The sequence below is a fragment of the Loxodonta africana genome, chromosome 11 (assembly GCF_030014295.1).
Source record: "Loxodonta africana isolate mLoxAfr1 chromosome 11, mLoxAfr1.hap2, whole genome shotgun sequence".
NCBI classification, from domain to species: Eukaryota; Metazoa; Chordata; class Mammalia; order Proboscidea; family Elephantidae; genus Loxodonta; species Loxodonta africana.
The window spans coordinates 17843778-17865334 of NC_087352.1; the positions used below are offsets into that span (position 1 = coordinate 17843778).

The window sequence follows — 21557 nt, forward strand, 5'->3', positions numbered from 1 at the left end:
GGTCTTTTCACTACCCCACCCCACGCCCACGCCATAGCCCATTTAACTCAAATTTCTCTTACTATAGCTGCAGAGAAGAAGTGGCTGAGAACTCGGCTGCTAACCAACAGGTTGGCAGTTGGAACCCACCAGCCGCTCCTTGGAAACTCTGTGGGGCCGTTCTACTCTGTCCTATAGGGTCGCTATGAGTCAGTATCAACTCGACGGCAACGGGTTGGTTTGGGATATAGCTTCAAGAAAGATGAAAATTGGCCCCATCTAAACTGATGGTTAATACACCAAACCTCTTCCACTTAATTACCCAGTTTCCCGGGCGCCCCTCCCCCTTCCTGTTTGCTTCAGTTTTACCTATCACCTTTTAATAGGCAGTGTGGTAGAGGAAATTGAACCCTGCCAATTCACCTCTTGCGCAGCCATCCCCCATCTGTCAGTGGAGGCTTGCATGTTGCTATGATACTGAATCGCTTTCAGCGGAGCTTCCAGACTAAGATGGGGTAGGAAAAAAAACCTGGCAATCTACTTTTGAAAATTAGCCAGTGAAAACCCTATTGATCATAATGGTTTGATCCCAATGTGCATGGGTCGCCATGAGTGGGGCATGGCTCGAAGGCAGCTAACAACTGGGAGCTGAGTGATGTATATCCAGAAATTCAAGGGTGGTTCTATATTAGGATATTATATTTATAATTTATGTATTGATTATCAAAATAATGCAGTCATATTCATAGATACGGAAAAGGCTTTTGATAACACCCAGAAATCATGCATTTCTAAATGAACTATTAATAAATTAAGAATAATCCAATATTGGGTCCTAAAAGCTAGCAAGTGGCCATCTAAGATATATGAATTGGTCCCAATCCACCTGGAGCAAAGGAGAATGAAGAACACCAAAGACACAAGGAAAATATTAGCCCAAGAGCCAGAAAGGGCTACATAAACCAGGGACTCCATCAGCCTGAGACCAGAAGACCTAGATGGTGCCTGGCTACCACCAATGACTGCCCTAACAGGGAACACAACAGAGTCCCCGACAGAGCAAGAGGGAAGTAGGGTGCAGAGCTCAAATTCTAGTAAAAAGACCAGACTTAATAGTCTGACTGAGACTAGGGGAACCCTTGAAGACATGGTTTCCGGACTCTCTGTTAACCCAAAACTAAAACCATTCCCGCAGCCAACTCTTCAGACAAAGATTGGACTGGATTATAAGACATAAAATGATACTTGTGAAGACTGTGTTTCTTAGTCCAAGTAGATACATGAGACTATGTGGGCAGCTCCTGTCCGGAGGCAAGATAAGAAGGCAGAAAGGGACAGGAGCTGGTTGAATGGACATGGGGAATCCAGGGTGGAAAGGAGGAGTGTGCTGTCACATTATAGGGAGAGCAACTAGGGCCACATAACAATATGTGTATAAGTTTTTGTATGAGAAACTAACATGAGCTGTAAACTTTCACTTAAGCACAGTATTTTAAAAAGTTAAAAAAAAAAAAAGAATAAGCCAATATTGAACAATAACAATGTTAAGGAATTACTGGCCTATTCTTGTTTTTAATTATATACATATAATGAAAAGCCCATATCAGGCTTAATGGTGAAACACTAAAAAAAAATTTTTTTTAATTTAAAAAATCCCATTAAAGTCAGGAACAATACAAAATGTTCACCATCACCACTATTGGAGGAGCTAGCAATATAATTAGACAAAAGAAAGAAATAAGACATAACTGGAACAGAGAAGTCCAGGTTCTCATCCTTCTTTGCATATATGACTGATATCTTGAAAATCAAGGAAAAGAAACTGAAACACTAAGATAAACAATAATTCTGCAAACTAGCAGTGTACAAAAATTAATAAAAATCAATAGGTCTTCTCTCTTCAAGCAAGAACTATGAGAAATGTAATGAAAAATAGATTAAAAAAAAAAGAGGAGGGTTACTTGGATCTTACACTGGTATTTGCCTGGTAGACTTTCAACTCTCTGTGGTCTGAGTTTGCTCCTCTTTAGTTTCCTTCTCTATGCAGTGTTAATCCCTCAATGGAATTAATGTGTAGCAAAGGATTTCATTTTACTTGAACCCACAATCAACACCCATGGAAGCAGCAGTCGAGAAATCAAAAGACGCATTGTATTGGACAAATCTGCTGCAAAGGACCTCTTTAAAGTATTGAAAAGCAAAGACGTCATCTTGAAGACTAAGGCGTGCTTGACCCAAGCCATGATGGGGTCATATGCATGCGAAAGGTGGACAATGAATACAGAAGACCGAAGAATTGAGGCCTTTAAATTGTGGTGTTGACGAAGAATATTGAATATACCATGGACTCCCAAAAGAACAAACAAATCTGTCTTGGAAGAAGTACAACCAGAATGCTCCTTAGAAGCAAGGATGGCAAGACTACATCTCACATAGTTTGGACATGTTATCAGGAGGGATCAGTCCCTGGAAGGACATCATGCTTGGTAAACTAAAAGGCCAGTGAAAAAAAGGAACACCCTCAACAAGATGGATTGACACAGTGGCTGCAACAATGGGCTCAAGCATAACAGTTGTGAGGATGGCGCAGGATGTTGTACATAGGGTCGCTTTGAGTCGATACCAACTGAATGGCACCTAACAACAACGGCAAAGACTGGAGAATTCTCCAAACTTTATTTTCTTTGCACACAGCTGGACAACAATTCCCAGCCTCCCTTGTGATGTAAGCCCATAGTTCTCAGAGGCCCATCTTCCCAGGCAGAGTGTGAAAACCATGGCCGTCACCAGCCTACGGCTCAATACCCATTCCCCCTTCTCTCTGCGACCAAAACCTTGATTTGTCTCAGCTACTCACCCCTGAAACAGTGTGACCTATACCAAACGCAGGGTCAAATGTCAATTTTTGTAAGCCAATCAAGATGACTCATTCCCTCCCTTTGGTTTAGCAGTGGGCATGTGGTCTCCTTCTGGCCAATGAGATGTAAGCAGAGGCCTCCTGGGAGCTTCTGGAGGATGTCTCCCTGCCCTTAAGTAGGAGGCATGGTCTTCATCGTCTTTTTTTTTTCTCTAGCCATATTGTGACCACGAGGACCAAGCCCTATACTGAAGACACCAGGAGCAAAAGAAAGAATTTGAGTCATAGATGATACTGTTGTGTGGCTGTGTACCCAACAAGTTGATATATTAAAGTAAAAATATCAATAAAAAATATTCTATTAGATGCTTAATGAATGTGTCGAACAAATAGGTGAATATATTTTCATGGTAATACAAATAACCGAAAACCAAAACCATTACCATCGAGTAGATTCCGAATCATAGCTACCCTATAGGACAGAGTAGAACTACCCCACAGGGTTCCAAGGCTGTAATGTTTAGGAAAGCAGACTGCTGCATCCTTCTGTCTAGTGGCGGGTGGGTTCAAACTGCCAGACTTTCAGTTTAAAGCCAAGGGCTTTAACCACTGTACCACCAGGACTGTTATCCAGTATATACATTAAATATACCAATAATCAATAAATAAAGTAATTTTTATGCTAACAAGGTACACAATCAAAAAGATTGACAAGCTCTGGTTTGTAAGTATGACCTAGGTTGCCATGCAGGGCAGTCTAAGTCTTTAACGGTCTGGTGTCTGCCCACATCAGCCTCATCATTCCCTACTCCTCGAATCCTTCTCACTCCTAGCCTGGTCTCAGGACACTTTATTCCAGTTTCATCAACCTCCTTGTTGTTTCCTTAACTTTCTAGTCTGTCTTCCACCCTTTGGGCTGTTGTACAGAAAACTCTACTTGCTGAATGAATGAATGGTGTAAATCTGCCTTCTTGTTGCAGGGTACCACTGAATTGATTCTGACTCAGAGCGACCCCACGTGTGCAGAGTAGAGCTGCCACATAGGATTTCCTAGCTGTAATCGTTATGGAAGCAGCGCTCCGAGTCTTCTATGGAGTTGATGAGTGGGTTTGAACGACCACCCTTTAGGTTAGCAGCTGAGAGCTTAACCATTGTGCTACCAGAGCTCCTTAATAATAGCACTTACCCACTGGCAAGTGTCAATGCTGGCTTCCCGCTGGTCCCCGAGCTCTTGGAGGGCCCCTTTTCCGGCCTCCTACAATGCCTACCGTGCCTCCATTATGGCATATATCACACTGGATTGTGATTGTGTTTGTATCTGCAACCTTCCCAGCAGTCAGCAAACTCAGTGAAGGCAAAGTCAGATCTGGTGACTCTGTGTCCACTGCCCAGCCCAGGGTCTGGCACACCGGGTGCCTCAAGAGATATCTATGAAATGAATATTATTAGAAGCAAGTCCTAGTTAATCCCTATCTGCTGGCCTTTGTATTTGCTGTTCCCTCTGTCTGGAATATCCTTTCTCCACTACTTCTTTCGAAAAACTGCTGCTTTTCTTTCAAGAGTAAGCTCTCACGCCCTCTCCTTTGGGAGACTTTTCCCAATTCCCACCCAGTCGGAGTTGGCAACTTTTTCTGGGTTCCCACAGGAGATTCCAGTATCCTAGCGCTGATACTCTAATAATTGTAATTATTTTTGAAAACTGAGTTCCCCGGGAACTCTCACCACGCTATAATTATGCATAATTTAATTATCCGTTTATTGTGCACCTCTCCTAGCAAATTCCCAGGAGGTTAAAGGTGTGGATGGACCTGTAACATGAAGATAGCAAAAAAAGAAAAAAAAATACCCATTCAAATCTCTGGGTGGTACAAACTGTTTGCTCTCGGCTACCAACCAAAAGCTTGGCGGTTCGAATCCACCCAGCGGCGCGGATTACATCCAAGGAAACCCTATGAAGCGCAGCTGTGCTCTGAAGCACATGCGGGTGCCATGAGTGGGAATCAACTCCACAGCAACGGGTTTGGTTTGGCTTTGGCTTTGGGTTACCCAATCAAAAAGCATCTTTGGACCACTAGGGCTTGTGTAACTCAGAACAAAATCCTTCAGCCTACGAGGTGGCCGCCCGTAAATCCATGAATCATGGCGTGCCGGGGATGGTGACGTCACGTGCGCCGGTAGGGTTGCCATGGCGACCATCGTCCGTTGCCACAAAGGTAGGAGCCCGCTCCTCGCTGAGGCTCGAGGGTCGAGACACAAAAGAGCAGACGGTGCCGGCCAGAGATGGAGAGGCCTAGACATCCCCAGGGAGTACTTCTGGGGCAGGACCGGAGCTTGATTCCAGTGGACCTTTCCGATACCGCGGAAGAAAACAGTCTATGCAACGGAAAGTACGCTTGCGCGAGCGGAGGCGGGAAAACTGCCATGCCCAGAGTTTTCTGTTAGAGCGAGCCTCTTTCGACGGCGTGCCACTCAACGCGCATTCCACTGCGCATGAACTAAAACTGGTCTCTTAGCAACGGAGGCGGAGCTGGAACAAAAAAGTCAAGATTTCGGCCAGTCAGAAGCTACGTTTTTCTCCCCTTCTCCAGACTTGGATGATAATATCTATAGCAACAGATGCCTTTCCGGAAGGCGGAGGATTCTGGGAAATGTAGTTAATTATGGAGTCCAGTTGGACCCGCTAACTGTAATTCTTCCTTTGCTAACTGCTGACTGATATAAAATCTACAGCCAGCCCCAGATGTTTCCTGTTACCTAGCAGAGGTCGCAAAACATGTTTTGATTGGCCTATAGTATTTGAAATAAATTAGTTACTAACACTAATTATGGAGACATTCCACATAAAAATATGAATTTCTGGGTTCTCTTGAAAAATCTGAAGATCTGAAAATACTAGGGCTGTGTTTTGCCACGACCACAATAGGATGGAGCTAAGTATTTTCTGTCCTCTTTGAATGGGACCTGCAGTTGTTCATCCGGACCCATAAGATGTTTGGGTTTTCAATCTTAACTCGTTGCCGTTGAGTCGATTCCGACTCATGGCGACCCTAGACCCCTGGAAAAACAACCAAGCTCCTTTCTGTGGCATTCAAAGCCCTTCAGTATATAGATCATAACTGAATTTGTGGGTTTTTTCCCAACACTGCCACTCTCATTTAGTCAACAAATATATACTGAGTGCCTGCTCTGGGCCAGGCACTGAATCTTTGGCTAAATTCAACCTTTCTTATCACCACTACCAGGTATCTGAATCCTGAATCTGAATTAGTTTTGGGTTAGCTCTGCTAGCCACCATCCATCAGTTTGTTTCTGCACTATAGTCGTGTGTTTCTGTGATGCTGGAAGCTACGCCACCAGTATTTCAGATACAAGAAAACCCTGTGAGCACAACGGAATATTGTCCCATACAGTGCTGGAAGATGAACTCCCTAAATTGGAAGGCAACAATGGACTCAAGCATTCTGGTGATTATGAGAATGGTGTGTCCCCACATTATGTCCCCCAAAATATGTATTGTAAATCCTAATCCCTTTTATGCCTGTGGTTATAATCCCATTTGGGAATGGGTTTTCTTTTTCGTGTTAATGAGGCAGTATTAGTGCAGGACGTGTCTTGAGTCAATGTCTTTTTTAACCACTGTGCCACCAGGGCTCTTTCTTTTGAGATATAAAAGGAGCAAATTAAGCAAGCAGAGATGGGGGTGGGGGGAGATAGATGCCATGCCACATGAAGATCACCAAAAAGCCAAGGCACAGAAGATGAAAAGAGACAAGGACCTTCCCCAAGAATCAACAGGGAGAAAGCCTTTCCCTGGAGCCAAACCAAAAAAAATCCAAACTCATTGCTGTCATATCCATTCCAACTCATAGCGACCGTACAGGACAGAGTAGAAGTGCCCCATAGGGTTTCGAAGGCTGTAATGTTTACCGAAGCTGACTGCCACGTCTTTCTCCTGCCGGGCAGCTGGGGGGTTCGAACCGATGACCTTTCCATTACTAGCTGAGCACTTAACCACAGTGCCACCAGGCCTCCTTTCCCTAGAGCTGGTGCCCTGAATTCAGACTTCTAGCCTCCTAACTGTGAGAAAATAAACTTCTGTTTGTTAAAGCCACCTAGTTGTGGTATTTCTGATAACAGCAGCACTAGATAACAGATGGCATTGGACTGGGCAGTATTTCAGTCAGCTGTACACGGGGTCTCTATGAATTGGAGCTGACTCAGTGGTAACTAGCAATAACATGAATCTTAAAGGAGATGACACTATTGTTGGACCTTCAAGGCTGGGTAAGCAGAGGACACCGCAGTGGTCAATGTGGAGGGTACAGGTATCTCTCCTGCTCTGAACTCTTAATTTCTCCCCTTTTTTTTAATATTCTAAAATAGATTCAGATACATTTCCAGGTAAATTCTTTGCTGTCTGAACTTTCACCACGCTCTAACCCAAAGCAGTAACCAAATAGAATAACTTGGCATCCTTCAGTTTCTGAACCTGCTAGCACAGCTGCTGTTATTAGCTGCCATTTAGTTAGTCGTTCATCTAAAGCCCAAGTCACTATCTACCTTGAATAGGGTAACTGTGTCCACAGATGAGTCAGACGTAGTCTCAGCCCTTGAGGGGTGCCCCGTTGGGTAGAGGAATAGAGCTGGACACTAATTAGATCCTTGGGGGTGGTGGGGTGTCAACAAGAAGGGGACAGAGACATGGAGGAATTTGTCATAAACTTTATTAACTAAATTTCTTTTCCTTTCTCCTTCCACACCCCTACTGCAGCAGAAGCCTTCGGTTTTGCCTGTACATATAAGCCCTGGCCAGAAAGAAACAGTCCGGAGATTAGAAAAGGAATTTGAGGCTTCTCCCCCTTAACCGATACCCAAACTCCCCTCCAATCATTGGCCTGATTCGGCTCAGCCTATCAGGAGGTGTCAGTGACATCATATGTTTCTGGGCAGATTTCAGGGACTCTCAACCAATCAGTGTTGATGCACGAGGAGGGGGGGCGAGGCGCGAAAAGATGACACTTGTAGGAGCTCTGGTGGCACAATGGTTAAGCGCTTGGCTGCAAACAGAAAGGTCGGTGGTTTGAAACTACCCAGCAGCTATGCAGGAGAAAAGACCTGGTGATCAGCTCCCATAAAGATTTCAGCTTTGGAAACCCTATGGGGGCAGGTCTACTCTGTTCTATACCCATTGCCATCAAGTCATTCCGACTCATAAAAAAAACCTATAAAACAGAGTAAAACTGCCCCATAGAGTTTCCAAGGAGCGCCTGGTGGATTTGAACTGCCGACCTTTTGGTTAGCGGCCTTAGCACTTAACCACTACACCACTAGGGTTTCCACTGTGTCCTATAGGGTCGCTGTAAGTCGTAAGTGACTCCATGGCAGTCAAGGACAAGAGTGAGGTAAGATGTGGGGGCAGAGAGAGTCTAAGAGGACACGGGGAGACTCTGAGAAACACAGACATAGTGAGAGAGACTCAAAGAGCAGAGAAAGACAGAGATAGAAAGAAGGGGGAAATAGAAGCAGAGAGACAAACAAGGGGGGAGTCAGAGGTGGATGGGGGAGTGGCTGGAGGGCAACAGGGATTCCGAGAGAAAGAGACCCACAGAAAAAGGCTCTGCAATACAGAGAGACTGACTCATAGCGACTCTATAGGAGAGAGTAGAACTGTTCCATAGGGTTTCCCAAGCTCTAATCTTTACAGGGAAATCCTGGTGGTGCAGTGGTTAAAAGCCACAGCTGCTAACCAAAAGGTTGGCAGTTCAAATCCACCAGGTGCTCCTTGGAAACCCTATGGGGTAGTTTTACTCTGCCCTATATATAGGATCGCTATGAGTTGACTCGATGACAGTGGGTTTGGTTTTTTGTTTTTTTAATCTTTACAGAAGCAGATCGCCAGGTCTTTCCTCCCACAGAGTGACTGATACCACCCACCTTTCAGTTAGCAGCCCAGTGCTTAACCACTGTGCCACCCGGGCTCCTTGAGAGGGGCAGAGAGCTTGGGCAAGAGGCTTAGGGGGAGAGAAGCAGAATTCAAGAGAGCAAGGTCCAGAGAGGAAAAAGGAGAAGATAGAGACAGAAATGAGAACCAGGGACAAGGGAGAGAGATTCAAACACAGAGGAGGGAAAGAGAAGACTGTGGGGAGGAGAGGAGAGCTGGGGAAAGAGACTGCAGAGGTGGCCACAGAGGGGCCGCTCCGTGTCTGTAGGTGGGAGGACAGAGACCCAGATTGGATTGAATTGTGTCTCCCAAAAGGTTTTGTTGAAGTCCTAGCCCCTGTACCTGTTCATGTGACCCTGTTTGGAAATAAGGTTTTTCTTCTGTTACGTTAATGAGGTTATACCAGCGTAGGCTGGGTCCTAAACCTAATCCCCTCTGAGTGGTGTCTTATAAAAAGCAAAAACGGACACGCGTGTGTGCACACACACACCATGAGCTGTCTACAACCCAAGGAACCAAGGAACACACAAGGCTACCAACAAGGAAGGAGCCCTGGTGGCACAGTGGTTAAGCACTTGGCTGTTAACTGAAAGGTCAGCAGTTCAAACCCACTAGCCACTCCATGGGAGAAAAATGTGGCAGTCTGTTTCCATAAAGATTACAGCCTGGGAAACCCTATGGGGCAGTTCTATCCTGTTCTATAGGGTCGTTATGAGTTGGAATTGACTGGATGGCAACCAGTACCAACAAAAAAGGGCCCTCCCCTAGAGCAGATGCTCTGGTTTAGACTTCTAGCTTCCAGAACTGATAGGAGTGGTAGACATAGAGGGAGAGATGCTACAAAAGGGATGGAGAGATGGAGGGAGAGGCAGGCTAAGAGACAAGGGAGGATAGTGAAGACAGGAAGAGAGACAGAGAGGGAGAAATTGAGGCAGAGAGGAATAAACTGGGGCAGAGAGGAAGTAACTGAGGCAGGGAGGAAGAGACAGACACGGCGGAGGAATTTGATGAGGCAGGCAGAAAGAGGGGAAGGGAGGAAGAGAACAGATTGAGCTGCAGACAGAGATCAGACAGATAGACAGATCTGGGGAAGAAGCTGCTAAAGAAAAGATGACAGCGGGAAAGAGGGATGGACAGACAGACACAGAGTCCGATGGAGATGCAGAGACAAGGAGAGGGGCCCAGAAAGAAAATGAAGAGGAGGAGACACACAGAAGGAACAGGGAAAAAAATAAAGGTAGGGAGAGAAGGAGAAACAGACAGAGAAACCAAAAGCCAGTTGCTACTGAGTCGACTCTGACTCATGGTGACCCCACGTGTGTCAGAGTAGAACTGTGCTCCACAGGGTTTTCAATGGCTGGTTTTTCAGAAGTAGATGGCCAGGCCTTTCTTCTGAGGTGCCCCTGGGTGGTCTCAAACCTTTAACCTCTCAGTTAGCAGCCGAATACTTAACTGTTTGCACCATCTAGGGACAGGCATAACTGCCAATGCAGAAAACCAAATCAAACAAACTAGTTGCCATCAAGTCAATGCTGACTCATGGCCACCCTGTGTGTGTCAGAGTGATCTATGCTCCATGGGGTTTTCAGTGACTGGTTTTTTGGAAGTAGATCGCCAGGACTTTTATCCAAGGCATCTCTGGGTGGTCTCGAACCTCCAGTCTTTCAGTTAGCAGCTGAGCTCTTAACCATTTGCACCATCAGGGACTCTAGACAGAGAGAGAAAAAGAGAGGGAGGGAAAGAAACACACAGGAAGAGAGCGAGAGATCAAGACAGGCAAAGACATACAAAGAGAGAGACTGGGAGGAGACTCTGAAAGAACAAAGTGACAGGCCACTGCACGGACATAGAGGAGGGCAGGGGTGACTCACGAGAACACGATGACCATGAAGAGGAAGAGGGCCAGAAACACAGAGATGGTGATGCCAAATGCAGCCTGGTCCCTCGGGTACCGACTCCGGGTGTTGTACTGTAGGGCCATGCGGGGCTGCCGGTTGACTGAGACAGGCGGAGGAGACAGCCCCGACCACAAAGTAACTACCCTTCCTTGGCCTTCCACCCTCAGCCCACCTGCTCCCTCTGCAGTCCAAGGCGGGGTGGAGGTTCTCTCTGCCTTTCCCTTCTTGGGGCTTGATAATGCCCTTCCCTCTCCAGGGATCTGACTCTCCCTCCAGCCATTCCTCAAATTCTGAGTCCCAGGCACTGCTCTGGGGACACAGCTATGAACTGAGAAACAAAATTTCAGAGCACTATGCCTCACGAGCATAGATTCAACTCCCCCAACAAAATATTAGCAAATTCAATCCAACAATGTATAAAAAGAATTACACACCATGGCCAGGTGGGATTTATCCCAGGAATGCAAGGCTGGGAGTGAGGGGAACAATGTGACAGAGAGAGGAAACAGCATGCAAAAAGGTCCAGCGTAGCTGTTTAATTTTGATGGATATATGGGGGTTCATTGTACTAGTCTCTCTGCTATAAGGATATATCGGAACTTTTAAAATAATTTTTAAAAACCTCTAAATGGATGAATGAATGAGTGAATTCAGCATGTTCTTCTGGACTCCCCAGTTGTGGCACTGGCTAAGAGGAAAACTTTTGTCCTAGCACCTACCATTCTGGCATTAGGGGCATTGTAAAGTTAAGGAGGAATCTTGCCATTTAATGGGACGGGGAGGCGGGGGAGGAGCATGCTCAGAATGTGGAGGTAATTTCTGGACCACACCGTAAGCAAGTAGAGAGGGCAGGATTCAAGGCTACATATGGGATGTGATTGTCTTCATCCCTTATGCACCTGTCCTATGTCTCCTCTACCCCGGGACCATACCGAAGCAGTAATCATATTTGATACACTGGGGAATGATCTTCTGGCAAAGGAAACAGTCCAAGACCTCTTCTTGTAGCATATCTGGGCAGGGGGAAAGATGAAAAGGGTGAGGGCAGCTCTCAGAATGGTCAATGGGTGGGAAGGAAGGAGGAGAAAGAGATGGGGTCCCTTGGCCCTGCTGATTTTGGAGGTCCCATTCCACCGCAGGGAACCCCTGGTTCCTGGGTGGTGCAAATATTTAACGTGCTCAGCTGCTAAGTGAAAGGTTGGCCATTTGAGTCTACCCAGAGACTCCTCAGAAAAAAGGCCTGGCAATCTACTTCCAAAAAATCAGCCCTTGAAAACCCTATGGAGCACAGTTCTACTCTGAGACACACGGAGTCACCATGAGTTGGAACTGACTTGATGGCAACTGATTTTTAAACTAGTTACTGCACCACAGAGCAAGCTGAGCAAAATCCACTGACAATTCACATTAAGGATAATTTTTATGTAATTACTGAGGCATTGAGTTGAGTTGCAATTGTCCAGTCGACCCAACATTCTTGTAGACATTTAGACATTTGTCCATTTTGATTTTGCACTTTTCTATTCTGATTTTCAAGTCCCTGGGTGGTATAAATGGTTAATGTGCTCAGATGCTAACTGAAAGTTTGGAGGTTCAATTCCACCCAGAGGTGCCTCAGAATAAAGGTCTGATGATCTACTTCTGAAACCCATTGCCATTGAGTCGATTTGGACTCATAGTGACCCTACAGGACAGAGTAGAACTGCCCCATAGGGCTTCCAAGGTGTGGCTGGTGGATTCGAACTGCCAACCTTTTGGTTAGCAGCTGTAGCTCTTCACCACTGCATCAGCAGAGCTCCCCTACTGCTGAAAGATCACAGCTATTGAAGACTCTATGGCATGCAATTTTACTTTGACACACATGGGGTCACCAGGAGTCAGAACTGACACCATGACAACTGGTTTGGTATTTCTATCTTGGTGCCCCCTTGTAGCAAACACTGGCTAAATACTGACTCATCTGTTTATCAGCTTTTGCACACAGGAAGACTACATTTCCCAGGCTCCCTTGTAGTAGGTTGCAACCATGTGACTGAACTCTAGCCAACAGAAAGTGGGCTGAGCGATAGGTGCCATTCCAGGCCTGGCCATAAAATTCCCCATGTGAGCCCTTATTCTTTCTCTTCTGAAGCAAGGTTGGATGGTAAAAAATGATGGCAGCCTGGATCCCTGAGTTACCGCTTGGAAAAGCCACTCAGCTCATAAATTTGCATGAGAGAGAAATAAACCTTTGTTGTGTTGAACCAGGGAAATGTGGGGGTTATTTGTTACTACAGCATAGCCTATCCTATCCTGACTTACATACCCCCAAAATAATTTTTTGCAAGATGCAACCAATTTCATAAACCCTCAAAAAGCAGATATCCCTAGGTACTATGGCTTTGGGGTAGGGGAAACACCAAATGGAGCACGTGTGGCAGCTGGGGTTGATTTGGTGGAGACAGGGTCAGGAGGGGTAGGAGGATAGAGAAGGGAGAGGTAAACAATAAATCCAGAACTCACGGCAAATTTTGGGATGGCAGGCTGCAAGAGAAAAAAGCTCAGGTGAGTTAGGTTGGGGCAGCAATTTGAGAATTCAACTAAGAGGGAACTGGGAGAGGGAGAAGGTAAGTCTGGGAAAGGAGAGAAGGGAATATTGGGGAGAGATGAAGAAGGCTGAGTCATAGGGGAGTTGAGGAGGGAGTCTGGGAGGAAAATGGGAGAAGGGATCAAGGGACCCATGGGGAAAGGGGCTCAGTGGAGAAATGGGGCTGCACCTTTTAATTCATATTCTTTCAAAACTTTCTTGAGTTCCAGGAGCACATTCCGCCTAAAGGTCACCAGCTGTTCCATCAGTGGCTCATCTGAGGAGAGAAAGAGACCCTTACCAGGTGGGAAGCACCCAGCAAGCCTGTGCCACCTGCAGTTTCCAAGAGAAGGAAACTCCTCTTCATTTACCAGATATCTTAGTTTCCTACTGCTGCCATAACAAAGTACCACGAGCAGCTTTAAAGAACAGAAACTTATTTTTTTATAGCTCAGGTGGCTAGAAGTCCAAATTCAGGGCTTCAGCTCTAAGGGAAGGAGCTTCTTTGTATCTTTCAGCTTCTAGTAGCTGCCAGCAATCCTTGTAGATGCCTCTGGGCTTGTAGATGCCTCTGCTTCTGTCATCACATGGAGTCTTCCCCCGTGTGTGCCCATTTCTCTGTTTTCCCTTTTTATAAGACATCAGTCAGAAGAGATTAGATGATTAGATTTAGGACCCACCTGATCTGGGTAGGAGCCCTGGAGGTGCAGTGGTTGAGAGCTTGGCTGCTAACCAAAAGGTCAGCAGTTCAAATCCACCAGCCCCTCCTTGGAAACCCTATGGGGCAGTTCTACTCTGTCCCATAGGGTTCCTATGAGTTGGAATCGACTCATCAGCAACAGGTTTTTGACTTGGGTAAGACCTCTTTAACATAACAAAAACCCTTATTTCCACAAAGGATCACATTCATAGGACTTCAGCATATGTTTTGGGGGGACACAATAGAATCCATAACACAAGGAGTGACCAAGACCAGGCATTATTCATGGTTCACTGGGAAAATCCATGGCCTGGGAGATCTAGTTTCTGATCCACTGTGGGGCCTGTGTCTACTCAGCCATCCTCCCTGGGCCTTAGTTTCTGAATCTGGTAAATGGCAGAAGGGTGAGCTTGATAATCTCTTCTCTCCTCTTCCCTTCCCTTCTTTTCCCCTCTCCTCTCTTCTCTATCTATACCCACTGCTTCATTATTTCAGCCCATCCTCATGGCTATATCCCTAGGTACTATGGTTTTGGGGTGGGAGAACCAATGAGTGGAATAGTTGTCATAGCTGGGCTTGATTTGGGGGAGATAGGAGCCACAGCCAGAGGGATCCTATTAAAATCTAAGTCAGATCACCTCACTCTCCTGCTCAGAACCCTCCCATGTGACCCAGAATAAAAGCTTTAAGTTCTTATGCTGGCCTCTAAGCCTCTACGCTATCTACCCACCCCTCCCCCTTACCTCTAGGACATCATCCCCCGACCCCTTTCCCTCTCGAGCACTCCACTCCAGCCTCTCTAGCCTTCTTGCTGCTCTGTGAATATGCCAAACATAATCCTACCTCAGGGTCAAGGGACTGTCATTTGTTCTGCTGCAACCTTCTACCCCTAGACACCCACATGCTGGTTCCCTCTCTCCTTCGAGTCTGTTCACATGCTACCTTTCCAGCAACACCTTTCTTGACTTCCCTACTTTAAATTGCAACAACCACCGACCCCCTACTCCTAACACTCCCAATCGCCTGGTCCCTGCTTCATTGTTTTCTCCATAGTACTTCTCTCCATTTCACATATTGTATTGGTTCAGTAAAAGGAAGCCCTGGTGGCACAACGGTTAAGCACTTGGCTGCTAAGTGAAAGGCTGGCGGTTTGAACACTCCCAGGGGCTCCACAGGAGCAAGACCTGGTGATCTGCTCTCCTATAAAGATTACAGCCTAGGAAACCCTATGCGGCAGTTCTACTGTTATATAGCTCACTATGAGTAGGAAGAAATCCATATTTGTGCCCATTCCAAAGAAAGGTGATACAACGGAATGCAGAAATTACTGAACAATATCATTAATATTGCACGCAAGGAAAATTTTGCTGAAGATAATTCAAAAACAGTTGCTGCAGCACATCAACATGGTACTGCCAGAAATTCAAGCCAGATTCAGAAAAGGACACGGAATGAGGGATGTCACCGCTGATGTCAGATGGATCTTGGCGGAAAGCAGAGAATATCTGAAAGGTGTTTATCTGTGTTTTATTGACTATGCAAAGGCATTCGACTGTGTGGATCATAACAAATTATGAATAACATTGAGAAGAATGGGAATTCCAGAACACCCAATTGTGCTTATGAAGAACCTGTACATAGACCAAGAGGCAGTCATTCAAACAGAACAAGGGGAGACTGTGTGGTTTAAAATCATGAAGGTGTGCGGCAGGGCTGTATCCTTTCAACATACTTATTCAATATGTATGCTGAAGCCTGACTATATGAAGGAGAACAGGGCATCAGGATTGGAGGAAGACTCATTGACAACCTTGAATATGTAGATGACACAACCTTGCTTACTGACAGTGGAGAGCATTTGAACCACCTACTAATGAAGATCAAAGCATACGGCCTTCAGTATGGATTACATCTCAACATAAAGAAAACAAAAATCCTCACAACTGGACCAATAAGCAACATCATGACAAACGAAGAAAAGATTGAAGTTGTTAAGGATTTCATTTTACTTGGATCAACAATCAATGCCCATGGAAGCAGCAGTCAAGAAATCAAATGATGCATTGCATCGGGCAAATCTGCTGCAAAAGACCTCTTCTGAAGTGTTAAAAAGCAAAGATGTCATTTTGAGAACTAAAGTGCACCTGACCCAAGCCCTGGTATTGTCAGTCACCTTATATGCATGTGAAAGCTGGACAATGAATAAGGAAGACTGAAGAATTGATGCCTTTGAATTATGGTGCTGACAAAGAACACAGAATTTATCATGAACTGCCAGAAGAACTAACAAATCTTTCTTGGAAGAAGTACAGCCAAAATGTTCCTTAGAAGCAAGAATGGTGAGACTTCATCTCACGTACTTTGGAAATGTTATCAGGAGGGGCCAGTGCCTGGAGAAGCACATCATGCTTGGTAAAGTAGAGGGTCAGTGAAAAAGAAGATTCTCAAAGAGATGGATTGACGCAGTGGTTGCAACAATGGGCTCAAACATAGCAATAATTATGAGGATGGTGCAGGACCATGTTTCATTCTGTTGTACATTAGGTGTCTATGAGTTGGAACTGACTCAACAGCACCTTACAAAAACAACACGAGTAGGGATCAACTCAATGGCACCCAACAAAAACATTGTGCAGTAAAAGGTTAACTCAGCAGGCCTGAGTTGTCCACATCCTGCACATTCCAAAAAAAGGTCTGACCCTTGCCTGACTCCTCGGAGATAACCTCTAAGCCCTTGGAATCTCCTACCTGTTAAGAATGCCTGTGTTTACTTGGGGGCCTTGGGCCAAGACAGGCAGTCTATGTTGTTGTCGTTAGGTGCCTTCAAATTGATTTTTGACTCGTAGAGACCCTCTATGACACAGTAGAATTGCCCCATAGGGTTTTCTAGGCTGTAATCCTTTCTGGAGCAGACCACCAGGTCTTTTCCTGCAGAGCCACTGGTGGGTTTGAAATGCCAATCGTTGCACTACCAGGGCTCCTTAATCTATGCTAATAATGTGATTTATGGTGGGGGCTTTGGGCTACACAGTATCGGCTTGACCTCTGGATGGGCTAGAGACTAAGGTCAGCCACACAGGTGATCAGCCATGTCTACATGACTGACCCCCAAAAAAACCCTAGCTGCCAAGGCTTGGGCGAGCTTCCCTGGTTGGCAACACTCCATGTGTATTGCCACATGTTGTCTTAGTTATCTATTGCTGCTATAAGAGAAATACCACAAGTGGATGGCTTTAGCAAAGAGAATTTTATTCTTCACAGTTTAGGAGGCTAGAAGTCTGAATTCAGGGCATAAGCTCCCAAGGAAGGCTTTCTCTGTCACCTCTAGAGGAAGGTCTTTTCATTAATCTTCACCTTGTCTAGTAGCTTCTCAGCACAGGAGCCCCAGGTCCAATGTACACGGTCTGCTCCCAGCTCTGCTTTCTTGCTGGTAAGAGGTTCCCCTGTCTCTCTACTCGCCTCTCTCTTTTATAGCTCGAAAGAGATTGACTCAAGATACAACCTAATCTTGTAGATTGAGTCCTGGCTCGTTAACATAACCGCCTCTAATCCTGCCTCACTAACATCTTAGAAGTGGGATTTATAACACTTAGGAAAGTCACATCAGATGACAAAATGGTGGACAATCACACAATACTGGAAATCATGGCCTAACCAAGTTGACCTACATTTTGGGGGGACAAAATTCAATCTATAACACGCATGTTGCTGGAAGAATTAAGCATTGTCCTTATGACTCCTTTGGGAAAGGACAACTGGAAGCTCGCACCTTGTCTCTTCTTTTCTATATGCCTTTTCCCACTGCTGATTTTAGTCTGTATCTCTTTACTGTGATAAATTATAACTGAGTATAACAGCTTTGCTATGTTCTGAGTCCTTCTAGTGAATCATTGAACCTGAGTGTGGTCTTGGAGACCCTGAGCACACATATATATTCTGGTTCTGTCTTGTTTCCTGTGTGTGTGTCTAACTCTCCCTCTAGCAGATAAACTCCACAATGGTAGCGATACTAGTTTGCTTTATTCACTGGAGTATCTCCAGCTACTACAATAGTTGGCAAGCATAGAGCGCCTAGCATATAAATATTTGTAGAATGAATGAATTCAATGCCTTTTTTTTTTATATAATTTTTATTGTGCTTTAAGGGAAAGTTTACAAATCAAGTCAGTCTCTCACACAAAAACCCATATACACCTTGCTGCGCACTCCCAATTACTCTCCCCCTAATAAGACAGCCTGCTCTCTCCCTCCATTTTCTCTTTTTGTGTCCATTTCATCAGCTTCTAACCCCCTCCACCCTCTCATCTACCCTCCAGGCAGGAGATGCCAACATAGTCTCAAGCGTCCACCTGATCCAACAAGCTCACTCCCCACCAGCATCCCTCTCCAACCCATTGTCCAGTCCAATCCATGTCTGAAGAGTTGGCTTCGGGAATGGTTCCTGTCCTGGGCCAACAGAAGGTCTGGGAGCCACGACCACCTGGGTCTTTATAGTCTCAGTCAGACCATTAAGTCTGATCTTTTTACAAGAATTTGGGGTCTGCATCCCACTGCTCTCCTGCTCCCTCAGGGGCTCTCTGTTGTGTTCCCTGTCAGGGCAGTCATCGGTTGTAGCTGGGCACCATCTAGTTCTTCTGGTCTCAGGATGATGTAGTCTCTGGTTCATGTGGCCCTTTCTGTCTCTTGGGCTCATAATCGCCTTGTGTCCTTGGTGTTCTTCATTCTACTTTGATCCAGGTGGGTTAAGACCAATTGATGCATCTTAGATGGCTACTTGCTAGCATTTAAGACCCTGAATTCAATGACTTTTTAAGCACCATGCCAGCTAAATGTCTATAACCATCTAAGTGTGTCTCAGTTGTCTAGTGCTGCTATAACAGAAACACCACAAGTGGGTGGCTTTAACGAACAGAAATTTATTTTCTCACAGTTTGTTGTTGTGTGCTGTTGAGTTGATTCAGACTCATAGTGGGTAGAAGACACAACTTAGAGCACCGGCTCTACGAAAAAGCTTTCTCTGTTGACTCTGAAGGAAGTCCTTGTTATGGATTAAATTGTGTCCCCCAAAAATATGTGTTGTAAATCCTAACCTCTATGCCTGTGGTTATATCCCATTTGGGAATGTGTTGTCTTTGTTATGTTAATGAGGCAGGATTAGTGTAGGGTGTGTCTTGAGTCAGTATCTTTTGAGATATAAAAGAGATTAAAACAAGCAAGTGAAGAAACAGAGATGGGGGAAAGAGAGATGCCAAGCCACATGAAGATAGCCCAGGAGCAGAAGTACAGAAGAGATAAAGACCTTCCCCCAGAGCCGACACAGAGAGAGAGAAAGCCTCCTAAAGCTGATGCCCTGAATTTGGACTTCTAGCATCCTGAACTGTGAGAAAGTAAATTTGTTTGTTAAAGCCACCTACTGGTGATAGTTCTGTTACAGCAGCACTAGATGACTAAGAGTCTTTGTATCTTTCAGCTTCTGCTTCTAGGTTCCTTGGCGATATTGTGGCATTATGTTCTCTTTCCTCTGTGCTTGCTTGCTTAACTTGCTGTTTTATATCTCAAAAGAGACTGACTTAAGACACTACACTAATACTGCCTCATTACCACAACAAAGACAACCCATTCCCAAATGGGATTAGGGATAATAACCACAGGTATGGAGCCCTAGTGGCTCAGTGGTTAAGAGCTACGGCTGCTAACCAAAAGGTCTGCAGTTTCAATCCACCGGCTGCTCCTTGGAAATCCTATAGGGCAGTTCTACTCTGTCCTGTGGGGTCGCTGTGAGTCAGAATGGACTCAACTGCAATGGGTTTGATGTGGTTTTTGGTTTATAGGGGCTAAGGTTTACAACACTTATGTTGGGGGGACACAATTCAATCCATAACAATGTAGCCATATGTAGCTCTGCAGGTCACGCAGTGTGGGGTGGTGGTTAGGAATACAAATGTCCCAGGTTCAAATCCTCACCTCTGTTACTTCCTAGCTGTGTGACCTTGGGCATGTCTCCTAACCTCTCTGTACCTCAGCTTCTCCCTCTGTAAAATACAAATCACAATAGATCCCGTTTGGATGAATTGTCATATGAGAAGCACTGAGAACTGTGCCAGACACACAGAAAAGGCTATATACCTGTTTGATTTTATTTTTATATCAAGGGGGTGGAGTTACTGACCAGGGGAAGGGAATAAAGGGCAGGGGCTGGGAAAGGGCTTTCCCTCTTAGCTCCTTCCTACCTTTCAGAGAGTCATCCATGAATGTCTTTGTTTGATTCTTGACAAAGGAGGCCACAGAGTCCAGTCTGGCTGTCCCTGGGGGCAACAGGGGAGGAGGGTTCCAATAGGTCCCCCAGAGGGCAAAGAGACCCGCTCTCCCATCTTCCTCCAGACCTGGCCCAGCCCAGGGGGCAGTGGTTCCCAAAGCATCTGTCTCCCATGCCAGCCTCGGGCAGCCTCCCACTCGTCCCCTCGCCAGCACGCACCCACTTTCCCTACGAACGCGTTCAGGGCATAATCCCGGAAGAAAGGCCCTTCCATGCCCAGGAGCAGGGCCTGAGCACGGGCCTGCAGCCGCTCGTGGTGGAAGCGCCCTGGAACCAAGGTGAATCTCAGGTGGCTCAGGGCCTCCTGCACTGAGGGGATGCATTGCAAGCAGCTCTGGCCTCCTCGGGCGCTCAGGCCCAGCAACAGCAGAAGGGCCAAGGCTAGAGGCATGGCAGGACCTTTGTGACGTCACAGAGGGGGCGTGGCTAGGGAGCCCAGGGAGGGTCGCAGTGTTCGCTGAGCACCTACTATGTGGCAGGTACGGCTCTCGGAGCTAGGGAGAGAGTCAGGAAGAGCAGAGAAGGTCTCTGCCCTTGCCACATGAAACTTACATTTATTTATTCAACAAATATTTATTGAGCACCTACTATGTGCCAGGCCCTGTTGGAGACACCAGAGCTAGGACTGAGAAGACAAGAGAGTGAGTCCCTGCCCTCAAGGAGTTTACATTTACTCATCTGACACCTACTATGTGCTAGATGCTGGAAACCCTGGTGGCATAGAGGTTAAGAGCTACAGCTGCTAACCAAAAGGTCGGCAGTTCAAATCCGCCAGGCACTCCTTGGAAACTCTATGGGCCAGTTCTGCTCTGTCCTATAGGGTCACTATGAGTCGGAAACGACTGGACAGCAATGGGTTTGGGTTTTTTTTTTTATGTGCCAGGTGATGTTCTAGGTGCTAGGGCTATCGTTGGCTGCTGTGGAGTCGATTCCGACTCATGGCCACCTTACGTGTTACAGAGTAGGACTTCTCCATAGGATTTTCTTGGCTGTAATCTCTGTGTGTGTGTGTACGCTTTAGGTGAAAGTTTACAGCGCAAATTGGTTTGTCGTTCAAAAATTTATACATAAATTGTTTTGTGATATTGTTTGCAAGCCCCCACAATGTGTCAGCACTCTCTGCCTTTGCCTTTACACCCCATGTTCCCCGTGTCCATTCATCCAGTTTTCCTGTCTCTTCTTGCCTTCTCATCTTTGCTTTTGGGCAGGTGTTGCCCACTTGGTCTCATATACTTGACCGAACTAAGAAGCACATTCCTCACATGTGTTACTATTTGTTTTATAGGCCCAGCTAATCTTT

General features: G+C 45.8%; 1 protein-coding gene across 1 annotated transcript; it reads right to left on the reverse strand.

Annotated features, from left to right (window-relative positions):
- Nucleotides 1–7598: 7598 nt before the first annotated feature.
- On the reverse strand, nucleotides 7599–20648 carry IZUMO2 (IZUMO family member 2). Its single transcript, XM_003406836.3, has 7 exons — nucleotides 20417–20648; nucleotides 20172–20246; nucleotides 13432–13518; nucleotides 13178–13198; nucleotides 11608–11688; nucleotides 10649–10775; nucleotides 7599–7641 (listed from the first exon to the last, which is right to left on the reverse strand). Exons 1-7 carry the CDS (start codon nucleotides 20646–20648, stop codon nucleotides 7599–7601), a joined length of 666 nt encoding a protein of 221 aa, XP_003406884.1.
- Nucleotides 20649–21557: the final 909 nt, after the last annotated feature.